The 12,302-nt window shown below is 45.4% G+C and overlaps 2 protein-coding genes across 3 annotated transcripts in view; one reads left to right on the top strand and one right to left on the bottom strand.

Moving 5' to 3' along the window:
- The window catches only part of LOC134440116 (uncharacterized), a 209,537-nt gene that overhangs the window by 75,713 nt on the left and 121,522 nt on the right, over positions 1-12,302 (top strand). The gene's annotated exons all lie outside the window — the stretch shown is intronic.
- The window catches only part of rnf20 (ring finger protein 20, E3 ubiquitin protein ligase), a 28,040-nt gene that overhangs the window by 9,835 nt on the left and 5,903 nt on the right, over positions 1-12,302 (bottom strand). Inside the window, exons 7-15 of one of the 2 annotated variants that reach the window (XM_063190687.1) lie at positions 11,494-11,609; positions 10,311-10,457; positions 9,305-9,379; positions 9,016-9,135; positions 7,404-7,583; positions 6,567-6,702; positions 5,845-5,966; positions 3,531-3,684; positions 1,706-2,069 (exon numbers count right to left, since the gene is read on the bottom strand). In XM_063190687.1, coding sequence (XP_063046757.1) covers positions 1,706-2,069; positions 3,531-3,684; positions 5,845-5,966; positions 6,567-6,702; positions 7,404-7,583; positions 9,016-9,135; positions 9,305-9,379; positions 10,311-10,457; positions 11,494-11,609 — 1,414 coding nt within the window. Of the gene's footprint in view, positions 1-1,705; positions 2,070-3,530; positions 3,685-5,844; positions 5,977-6,566; positions 6,703-7,403; positions 7,584-9,015; positions 9,136-9,304; positions 9,380-10,310; positions 10,458-11,493; positions 11,610-12,302 lie in introns of both variants that reach the window. The other variant, XM_063190686.1, reaches the window with a different exon arrangement.

Here is a 12,302-nt window from a genome sequence, read left to right as displayed (position 1 = left end):
TTAATGCATGAAAATGATACAGGGATGTAACATTCTCCTAAGCACCTGAGCTCACTTGAAATAGACCCAGAAGACATGGGAAACTGTCCTTTGCTTACAGAAGTCAGCAGAAGTTGTAGAAGTCCATTCTTTTTGACAATAATAGAGCATTGCACATCCTGTGCTAGAGTAAAAATGGACCATCCAACTTGTGTTAGTGCTAGCTTCAAAAGTCAGCCTCCATGATGGCATGCGGGTGCAGTAGTGCATTGGTTAAGATGTTCTCACTCATCTGTAGAGTTAAATACAGTGCTGAATGGTATAAATGGATTTTAAACAGCATGAAAAGCCACTCATGCATGATATTTTGAAGGGAGATCTTCGATTACTGCCACATAGTAAGGTCAAATTGCATTCTCTACTATGTTTTAACAGTTTGGCTCCATCATAAGGACCAGCAGGTGATAAAATGGTGGGTTTTTGGTCAAGACCTGTCACACTGTAAGCACTACAGAAAGGAAAACATTGCAAAACATGACAAGGAATACACCCACCATTTAAGCTGGTGAAATCATGTCCAAGATAGGAATTAACACTGTTTTTTATATAAAATCATCTCATCGGTTAATGTATTTAACTGTTAAGTGTTGTCTTTTGTTTTGTTTTTAGTCTTCCTCGACATTTGCTGCCATTTATTGTCCCCGTCCCAACTCTTTTGAGACGTGTTGGATTTATCAAATTAGAAATGAGTACATATGTCCCCCAAAACAATATTTTTTCTCAGTTTTAACAGTTAATATGTTGTCTTTTCACTATTCTCCATCTAAAGAATAGATTGAATGTTTTGAAAATGATAGCATTTTGATTTTATTCACTGTTTACCAAACGTCCCAACTTCATCGGAGTTGGGGTTTGTAGGTCAATGTCTGTATGCAAGTTTGGTCTATTATGTTTCATGAGAAGAGGCATGAAACAATATGAGAACAAGGTTTCACATGCAAATTAAATCAGTTCTAAATGCGAATTAAATCAAGTTCTTGTCATCATCATTTATCATGTCATCATTACAGCATTCATTACATACTTTTTAAAATATTTTTTTTGTCTTTTTCAACTTTATTGATGATAGGACAGTATGAGAGGTGGAGAGGAAGCAAATGGGGAGAGAGATGGGGAGGGGTTGGCAAATGACCCGGGCCGGGAATCGAACCTGGGTCGGCCGCATGGCAGGCGAGTGCTCCATCGGTTGGCCACGGCAGGGCCTCATTACATACTTTTTTGTCTTGTATCTTCATATAGATCAATGTCGCAAGTTTGGTCTATTAAGTTCCATGAGAAGAGGCATGAGAATTATATCAGTTCTTAAAGGTGCACTGTAATATTTTTTTTTAGTTTCTTTCCAGAATTCGTGCTGCCCATTCACACATGCTGAATTTTCACGAATAGTTACCGCTACCATCAAATTCATCAAATTTTCGAAGGAAAATTTTTCTTTTTATACATGAAAAGGTGGATCTTCTCCTTTTTCGCCATTTTGACATTTACTGTACCTTGGTTATACTGGCATATATTAGTTTGTTATAGAGTAAATATTCATGAAAACATCAAAACTGGCAATAGGCAGCGCAGTTCCAATGAGCAGCATGGTTGCAATGGCTACCTACTCTGGCCACCATTCTACACAGTGCACCTTTAAAACAACAGTAAAAACCAATGGGAATCCTACTTGAGCTCGGCGCGGAGCATTTTCAGCTGCTCTAGCTCCTTCCTCTTTGGTGGTCCTCCTCCTCCTCCAATCACGGCGCAGCGCTCCGCCGCGCTCTCTTCCGATTGGCTGCTGCTGGTGCCGGCCCGGTCGCGCTCCTCCTTGACGCTCACACTTCCCCTCGTCACCCTCTCCTTCTCCTTCTCTCTCTCGCGCTCCTGCTTCTCTTGCTTTTCAGGCTTCTCCTGTTTCACCTCTTTCTCTTTCTCCTTCTCTTCCTTCTTCTCTCGCTCTGGCTTCTCCTTTTCCCGCTCCCCTTTCTCCTTCTCCTCCTCCTTGACGGCCATCTCCGGCTCTGTGCCGGGCTCCGCTTTGACAGAGGCGCCTGGAAGAAAGATCCGTAAACAAACAAAATAAATATCAGAGAAAGAACAAGAGGCTGAGAAACTAGTGAAAGGTGATGTTCAGGCCAAAATTGGCAAAAGTACAGCACTATTTTCATTTTGTTTTGAGTCTCGGGAGAAAGTTACAATTCTGTTAATGTCGTGGCAATGAGCTATGAGAAGTTTCAGCCAATGACTGTGTTCAGCCAAATCCAATCAGAATGTCTTGAGCGGAGCTTGAGCTTGAGTTCAAACCCATGAGCTGAGTAACAGCAGCGGTTTAGAACCCATGATAGTACTATCTTTCAATGGTCATAGCTAGATGCCCTGTGTTGCTCTTTGGTAGCCTGATGAATTATCTGGTTTCATTTTACATTTGAAAACCTCGGAGCTAGAGTGAAGTAAAACTGAGCAGAGTAACTGGTACTGTTTTCAGGTTAACAAGAACGGTGCCCGTGCCTGTACCAGTTATGTTCGGAACTGAAGTGCTCACCTGTGAACCACCCTCGTTCATACCTGGGCCCTGGTTCTGGAAAGCATCGCTGCTAGCCAGTTAGCAACTAAGTTGGTTGCCAATGGGAAATTGCATTGCAACCAAGTAAGTAGCTAACTTGAGCTGGGCTTACACTGTGCGACTTTTGCCCCTATTTTGCCCCGATTTGGCACTCGCGCGACTTTTTGGGAGTCGGGCCGATTTCTTGCTCAATCGCAGGTCAATCGTGAGTCTCGCATCGTGCAGTGTACATGGGGTAACGACAAGCGATTTCGCCTCACGATCGTGCAATCGCGGGGTCGCAAGAAAATCAAAACTGTTTGATATCCAGGTCGTGGCTCCTGCGTAAATCGCACAGTTAAAGCAGTGCTACGACCCGATTTGACACTTCACGTGCACAAATGAATAGGGCCGTGCGATTTGCTGTTGAGCGCGACCTCATCTCCACCTCAGGTGCGCATGTTCCCTCCTCTGCATACCGGGGAAACATGCCTGTCGCGTCGCGCAGTGGAAGCATTTGGCTCGCATCCGACTGTCGGCTCGTATAGTGTGAGGGCGTGAGTCGTGAGATGTGAACTTTTAAATAGTGAAATTCCATCGTGCAGTGTGAGCAGGAGCTTAATACCCACGAGCGAAAATATCGCACAGTGTATGCCCGGCTTTAGTTAGCAACGATGTTGTCGAGAAACCCCTAGCACCCCTAGCTTTGAACTTTTCCGCATGGGACCATTTGTTACCTGGATGAACCTGCTGATGTCAATGTCGTCGTCGCAGTTCGAGATTAGGTGTGGGAACGGGCACTGGCATTATTTTGTCAGCCTGAACATGCCTTGACCGGCAACAACCTGGCTAGCTCTTAAAATATTTTTGTGCCATCTTTATGCCGGTTTTGTCAGTTTGGGTTTCCACAAACAATAACACTGAGGTTATGGTGAGAAGCATTACGTAGAAAGATCCAATCAGGCTTCACCTGTGCTGTTGGGCGTGGCTGAGTCGTTGTCGGACTCCGTCTTGACGGTGGCGTCCCCAGTGGCCGGGGTGAGGGGGGACGTGGTCTCCTCCTTCACGTCCAGCTCCGTGCTCGACTGGGATTGGAGCACGGTGTTGCCTTTTGCTGCCCGGTGCTGCGCACACACACACACACAAGCACACACACACAAAATGGTTACTGACTGGCAAATGGGGAATTCTTGGAAACACAGACATCTAAACTCAAACTTGGTCGGCGGCAGTAACGGTGTGTTGCAAATGTGCACGATTGATTCAATTGAAACAAACACTGTAATCAAAGGGAGGGCCTGCGCCTTTCAATGTGGCTATTATGTGGTGGTACGTTCGCTTTGGTTATAGTCATTCAAAATCAGGGGTGCGTTTCTCGAAAGCATAGTTGTTAGCCAGTTAGCAACTTGGGTAGTTGCCAATGGGAAACAACAAAGTAGCTAACATAGTTAGCAACTATAGTTTCGAGAAATCCACCCCAGGATGTCTGAAGCTCGCACTCAGTAGAAAAAAAAAACTAAAAAAAGATGCCCATATGTGAACGGGTTTTTAATGATCGCACAATGCCGTGCTATTTACAAATGTGCAAATGTTTCGGGTGACCCCATCCTCGGTGCAAAACTGGATCATTAAAAACCCACTTACATATAGGCATTTTTATTTTATTTTTTTTTATTTTTTTTTACTGAGTGCGAGCTTCAGACATCCTGATTTTCAATGATTCAATTGAAACAAAAGAATAAAATAATAAATAATAAATCTTGCGTTGTGATTGGTGGGCTGGGCTGGGCCATGCTTGGCTGCAGGATACACGTTTTTCGTCCACAAACGCATTGCCATGATACAAGGATTTTATGTCAATTTTGTGGGCGGTAGAGCATCAGACACAATGTAAGCCGAGGACGGCGTGTGTAGTATACAGTGCAGTATTGACAGAACCACGAGGGGGCGATCTTCCAACTCTTCCATGTTGAGTTTGTGGTAGAGTTAAAGAAGGGATGCCATCTGCCCCCTACATAATACCTCCAGTATTGTGTGTTGTGCTCTGATCGTTCTGAAGCAAGTGTGTATGATCATAACTTAAGGCCCACAGAAAGCATGTCCCCAGCCATAGACTCACCGGGCAAGATTATTTTTGCCCGCTAGGCAGGTTCGTCTAGTTCACTAGGCTACAATTATGCTGGACTCTCACTTATTTCTCTTTCTCTGAAATATCTTAAAGGTGTACATCTATCTTCCTTTCAACACTCATTTATACATCATCTTTCTCAATAAATCCCTCTGTTACACAAACAAAGTCAGTCACATTTCTTCACTTCATCCTCAATCAATCAATCTGTCACAACTCCAGTTCTTTCTTTCTCTCTGTTTGACATTTTTCACATTCAGACTTTTCCATTCAAACCCTGTCACAAACAAGAAGTCTTCAGTTCAAACAAGTCCGACAGGCAGACAAAGTGGACACAGGAGGGCATAACAACTTCAAGAATGCATTTCAGACGGACAGGCAGACGGACAGACTGACATACCCTCTTATAGAGACGCATCTAAAAAGTCGTCAATCCATTTCTCATGAAAACTGAATATTAAGTCCGCACACCAAGCTCCCATTTCTCTTAATTTAATGTGAGCGTAACATTAAATTAAGAGAAATGGGAGCTTGGTGTACAGACTTTATTTTCAGTTTTCACGTGACTTTGCTAGTCCTGCACCAGGGTATATACACCAATCTTAAAGTCAAATTTACTACCATTTAATACCCTTTTTCACTACCTTAAGATTTTTTACAACCATCACGACACTCCGATGCGAGTATTAACAAGACATCTTTTGTAATTTCTACCTCCGTAACATTACATACACTTTCGTTTTTTTGCAAAAAGACGTCCAAAATGGGGCAGTGCGGTGGGACGGTATCATGCTCAGGTACCTCAGTCATGGAGGAGGATGAGGGAGAGCACTGGTTAATTACTTCCCCCACCAACCTGGCAGGTTGGCAACCTGACGCCCTAACCACATACACATGACTGCCCTCATACTGTCCTCAGATACGGAATCAATCAATTTTTTTTGTCAAAATGGTACAACTACAAAAAATAATACCTCGTTTTTAAAAAAATAATACATTTTGTGCAAATTTACTACTTTTAAGGCCATTCAATTTTGGCTTTTTCATTTATCACCTTTTAATACTTTTTAAAACCCTGCATACACCCTGTGCACCCAAAACATTTTGAGACGGATGTACGTGTTTTTCTTTTTTGAACTTTCAATCCATTTCTCACCACATTGAGGTCCTGCTGTGCCTCCCTCAGGCGTAGTTTGAACTTGATGACCTCGGCCTTCATCTGCTGGTTGTGGGTCTGCAGCGTGCTGATGAGGTGCCGCATCTCACGGTTGATTGGCCCTGGGGGGCCAGGGGTGGGGCAAAGGGGAGGGACATAGTCATTACCTGGCTAACGGATCAGAGATGATCAGATATAAGACATTCGCTCTGCTCAATCATCGTATATTCCATCAATCAAAGTTATCAACAAAGTTTTTATTTTATTTTGTTTTTTTCAGCTCAACTTCAACTTCAGTTCAACTTTATTTGTATATATGTGATGGTGAAGAATGGGACAGCAAATGAGTGGGAGAAAGAGACGGGGGAGGATCGGGACATGACCTCAGGGCGGGAATCGAACCAGAGTCCCCAGCATAACAGTGCAGTGCCCTACCAATTGTGCCACGGCAGGGCCTGAGCCATAACTTCTAATTGCAATGGGTACTATTGTTGGTTGCAATGCAATCACATGCACTTAGAAAGAAAGACATGCACTTAGTGTGAATAAGTACATGAAAAGACTTTCTGAGTTCCGCAGGTAGAGAGAGATAAATAGAGAGCAATAGATTGTGAAAGGGAGGGAGGGAGGCAGAGAGAGAGAGAGAGAGAGAGAGAGAGAGAGAGAGAGAGAAAGGTAGAAAATACAGCATGGAAGAATGGCAGCGTGAGAGAGCGAGGTACCTGCTTGTTCGTTGGCGGCGAGCGTCTGTTCGAACTCTATCCTCAGCATCTCGTACTCCTTGCGCACCTGCGCCAACGTGTCCTCCAGCTGGATCACCTCTGTACGTACCTTACGCTGCAGCGACACCTCGTCATTCTAAAACAGAGAGAAATATACTTGGCTTAAAGGGGTATGCCACTATTTTGGGGCTTAATACAGTTAAAATCATTGGCCAGGGTTTGTAAAGGTGGTGAAGTGTCTTGTTTTTCATGTTAGGCGTTGTCTTGCTTTAAGACAAGTTAAAAGAGGGAAAATGTAGCTAAGCTAGTGAAAGTCAATGCATCACTGTAGCATGTGTGTATGCTACACGGATGCATTGACTTTCACTAGCTTAGCTACGGCCAACGATTTTAACTGTATTAAGCCCCAAAATAGTGGCATACCCCTTTAATACACCCTTTCACTGTTTGTACACAGACGTGACGCAATCAGGCTGCGTGCGTATTGTTGGAGCAGGAGTGACCATGTACTGTATAGTTGCACTTTTACTGCACATCTAGCCGGGTGTTTCTCCGAAATAAGAAAATGGATGATCACAATAACTTCAGATATGAAGTGGGCGCCACAGACACAGGCATTCCTGATGGTGTCCTCAGTCCAGTCAGTATGTTTAATTTCTTGTTCCACAAACATCTCCTTCTGGAACAGCGTATTCCCTCTCAGAATAGCGTAAAAAGTGTGTGTATGTGTGTGTGTGTGGGGGGGGCATATTTGTCTGGTCGTCTGGTTAAGACAGTTAAATTCGCACAGCACACGCACACACACACACACACACACGTACGCATGCTATACGCTACCTCCATGTGGTCTAGTTGTCGTAGGCGTGCGGTCCTGGTGGTGTTGAGGCGTGCCCTGATCTCGTCCAGCTGGGCCTTCAGGATCAGAGACTCGTTATACAGCACGGAGAACTGGGACTGCAGACACCGGTACTCAGCACTGTCCCTCACCACACCCTCCGCACGACACACCAGCTCCATCTGGAGGAGGGAGAGAGGGAGGGAGAGAGAGAGAGAGAGAGAGAGAGAGAGAGAGAGAGAGAGAGAGGGAGGAGAGAGAGGAGAGAGAGAGAGAGAGAGAGAGAGGGAGGAGAGGAGAGAGGGGAGAGGAGAGGAGAGATGAGAGAGGAGAGAGAGAGAGAGAGAAGAGGAGAGGAGAGGAGAGAGAGAGATAGGGGGGGGAGGGAGGGAGGGAGGGAGAGAGAGAGAGAGAGAGAGAGAGAGAGAGAGAGAGAGAGAGACAGACAGACAGACAGAAGAGGTTAATAGAAAGCAAACGGGGAGAAAGACAAAAAGAAATGCAGAAAAAAAGAAAGATAAAGAAAGAAACAGAGAAAGAGATCTCCATCAGTTGTGAGAATTCAATTCTCTCAGCATCATTAGAAGACAAGAATATTCTTCTGGGCGCTCATTTATCATGTGTTCTTACAAACAGATCTGTGCCTAAAGCATGCGTGCATTCATTACTGAGCAAAGTGAGGGATTTATGGGGGGGGCGCTGTGGCGCAGCGCGCTAAGCCCCCACATTTGGGCTTGCATGGCCAAGGGGACCCCAGTTCGAGTCCGGCCGGGGTCATTTCCCGATCCCACCCTGTCTCTCTGTCCCACTCGCTTCCTGTCACCATCTCAGACTGTCCTATCAAACAAAGGCATAAAAGCCCCTAAAAATATATTTTTTAAAAAGTGAGGGATTTATGAGTATGTACTTGAGCATGGAAAGGTGCCTAAATCTACGAATATCTCAGACCATGTGTACGAGTGGAAGAAACATGAAATTGCAAATGATATTGACCGGTTGATACGGTTTGCTTGGAATTGCAATGGAGTATGACTGTGTCCTATTTGACAGTGCTTACGGCCATGTGCGTTTCCTTCTTTTACTCATTGTGAAACACTGTCCTCCTCCTGTCGAAAGCACCTCCAGTTATGCCACGGCAATGTTTCCATCACGGCGCTTCCCGCCAGCGCTTCATGTGACGCGTCAATCTGCATTTTTCCAAACAGGGTGGTGCTTTCAAATTAACATGGCATTTAAATGAATTTTAATACCATGTATATGGTTACTTAGAGGCGTTTCGGGATGCAAATGACCCAGAGTGGGTGCGTGCACAGTGATTTGGAAGGTGTGGTATTTATCATTGCAGAGGTGTGCGTAGGAGCGGTCAACGCACGTTTGATAAATCCTGATTTTTCTGTACTTGCGAACATCTTTATTTCACTTATATGACACAATTTAGAAGGCGTTCTACAAACTGATGATGAATGAGGCCCCTGGAGTGTGAATCTGACCAGAGTACTCACCCTCATGTTCTGGTTCTAGAGTACTCACCCTCATGTTCTGGTTCTAGAGTACTCACCCTCATGTTCTGGTTCTAGAGTACTCACCATCATGTTCTGGTTCTAGAGTACTCACCCTCATGTTCTGGTTCTCCTGCTGAACAGTCTGCAGGTCCTGCTGCAGCTTCTGCAGTTCTACCAGTCGGTTCTCTGCCAACTCTGTGTTCTCCTCCAGCTCACTGTTCATCTCTTCAAACTGCACACAATGGGAAAAATGGAGGCAAGGAGAGGAGGATTAGAGAGAGGAGGAAGAATAAAGTCTACTTGTATAAATAAATAGTCTGTAAATATGTATTTTTTCATGTGCAAAGCACTGGATAGATCTGAGCTAATTATTTCAGTTACAAACATTTTAGCGCACCCACCTTCCTCTTGTTGATGGTAATGGTCCCACAGACGCTGCTGGCTTCTCCACACACTTTGTAGCCTTTGCTGTTCACCTGTGGAGAAACACAGTGGAGGTGAGATGAATCCATGTTTTCAGACACCTGCATGAGGAACCACTGAAGAGAGTTATGACAGACAGCCACAGCTCCATGCACCGTGTTTGAACGCTGAACAGGGAGTGTTTCATAACTTCACTGCTTCTATTACGAGAGTTTTTCTATTATTTCTATTATTACATCAATATTATGAGAGTAGCTCGTCTTCTCTTTGGGTCCATTCCATTATTCCATTCCAAACTCCCACGAGATCGAAAGCACAGGTCAAGGACGGGAGTTAGGATAATGAAGTGTGCCCTTTGTCTCCAACCTTCAACTCTTTACCTGGTGCACACTACCATGATGGCTGTGAACTCTCTAACTCAGTATCCACCTTATACGCATGAGCGGTCATCTGGATGCTTTGCTTGTGAATGTGTGTTACGCCCCTTTTTGGTGGAAACATACCGAATGTCTCATTAACTTATATGCTACATCGGCTAGCCTAAAGTATCACAGTCCATGCTTCAGCCACAGCTGTTTGGATATATTATTTCAACAGCCGGCAACAAAACACGTTTTCGGCATGTTGAGCGTGAACAACGCTAGTCTACAGGTCCTTGCCTTTCGTTTATTCTTTCCCAACACCACCAATTGACTTGCATTGGCTTTCCCCCTAATGTTTTCCCCCAAAAAAGGGCGTAACGCACATGGCACATGTCACGCCGTTCATGCGAATTAGGTCAAGCCCATTTTTCTCGCAGAATTTCCAGTCGGCTGGTTCCGTCTAATCATGGTCATTCTGCGTAACCGGAAATTCAGTGCAAACTCCAATGCTAGCATAGCGGTGCCCATGTACCTAATGGATAATAAAGCTGGATAGCATGCCTCTTCAGCAACCACTGCACAATCAAACCCAGCCCACACAAAGACGGCCCCCTTTCCTTACCCGTTCCAGCACCTCTCCGAGGTGTGTGTTGAGCCTGTTCTCTCTGCGTCTGATCTTCTCCATGTCCCACTGCAGTTCCTCGACCATCACCTGCAGCTCCCCGATGCGCTTATCCGCCCGCGTCGCCGCACGCCCCAGAGATCGAGACTGCAGAGAGAGAAGAAGATTAACACACAATCAGTACAAACATCCATACACCTTGACTAGTATGACAAATACACCTTCCGTGATGATCAAAATACACATAGAAATGGTCACCACTAACAGTCAAACTGGCAAATATCCACATTAGAAAACTTGAATAAACTTTATATGTTTATTCCAGCTTGACTTTATATGGTACACCTTAAATTAAACTCAGTGGAAAACCTGGCTTGAGAAAGTAGATTGCCGTGCTGTGGATTGCCATTGAGCTCAGAATGAACACAGGTGTTTTCACTAATTACTTCATCAACCTGACTGAAGTCTGTTAATTACCATCAGCTGAAGCAAATAATGTGTGCAAGGCAAGTGCGCAGTGCGCAATGCGGCAGGGCAGTACCATGCTCATGGTGCCTCATGGTGTGTTCCAATACTCGTACTTTCCGCCCTTTCCGCACTGTGCTTGGGTACACAGGGTGTTCCATTTCTAATCGCGACTGTAAAGTGTACTGTAAATTACCCGGATAATGCCCCCAAAACGGCAATTTTTTGAAGTGTGGAGTTACTGTACACTTTTCGCACTCAACGGCAGCCATGTTTGTTACGTAGTTGAGTGTCAGATCTGTCAAACTGCTGAATCTCCGTGATAACAGCATACCGGTAGTTTTGATTCCAAAGACAGTCGCCATGTGCATTAGATGCAGGGGTAACTTTAAAGTGTCAGTATAACGAACAGTGCCTTCCGTGATGAATTGGCGGTTGGTAAACTGTAATGACACGCGACCAACCATCATTTCCGTTAAAGTGTATCAGACAGAACTGGAATCGGAATGTACTCGCCTCGTGAATGGCGGAGCGTGGAAAGGGTACTTCACTGCACTTACACAAGGTATCAGTCATGGAGAAGGATGGGGTAGAGCACTGGTTAATTACTCACCCCAGCAACCAAGCGTGCCGGAAGTCGAACTGGCAACCTTTGAGCTACAAGTCTGACACCCTAACCGCTTACCCATGGCTACGGCTATCATATCTTGTGCTTTACCTCGCTGGTCATCTGGCTGTGCTTCTGCTTGAGGCTGTCGGTCAGCTGGCGTAGGCGCTCGTTCTCACTGGTCAGCAGAGAGCTCAGCTGTGTGGCCGCCTCCCACAGGCTCCCCTCTGGTGAGGTGCAAAACAGGATATGGTTAGACAGACATGTGTAACGGAGGCCAACTAGCAGTGTGGTGTGGAACGTTAGCAAACCTACCCCCTGGCCCTGTATCTGCCGTGGCCAAATGGTAGGGCACTCGTCTACCAAGCGGCTGACCCGGGTTTGATTGCCGGCCCGGGTCTTCTGCCGGCCCTTCCCTGTCTCTCCCCACTCGCTTCCTGTCACCACCTTCACTGTCCCATCATAAATAAAATTCAAAAAGACCAGGAAAAAAAAAACCTCCCTCCCGACGCCACATACAGTATTGGTAGCGCTGGGCTGTCGGACTGGTCCTTTAGCTCAGCGGTATCGTGCTGTGACTCCCATACCCGCGCCAAATCGTTGACGAGGAGGTGGCGCGTTCGAGACCCAGAGGGAGCGGACTGCACGGGAACACCTCAGTTACGCATGCACTACACTTAGCACATGATTTGAACCAAAAACATCTGAGGACATAACCATGAACACCATGACACCTCCCAAAGTGTCCCCACTCTCACTGGCGTCACTGTCTATAGTCGTGTTCCAACAATACTATGCAACCAGGGCTCTAAAGGAACATCCGCCAACCAGCCAAATGCCAATTTCAGTTTTGCGGGTAGAAAAGACCAACTTACTTGGCATTTTGACCCATTAGTGAGTATGTGCTTGGCTAGTAAGAT

The sequence above is a fragment of the Engraulis encrasicolus genome, chromosome 23, assembly GCF_034702125.1.
Source record: "Engraulis encrasicolus isolate BLACKSEA-1 chromosome 23, IST_EnEncr_1.0, whole genome shotgun sequence".
NCBI classification, from domain to species: domain Eukaryota; kingdom Metazoa; phylum Chordata; class Actinopteri; order Clupeiformes; family Engraulidae; genus Engraulis; species Engraulis encrasicolus.
Note: the sequence above shows the minus strand (reverse complement) of the source record. Positions and strands in the feature narration are given on the sequence as shown.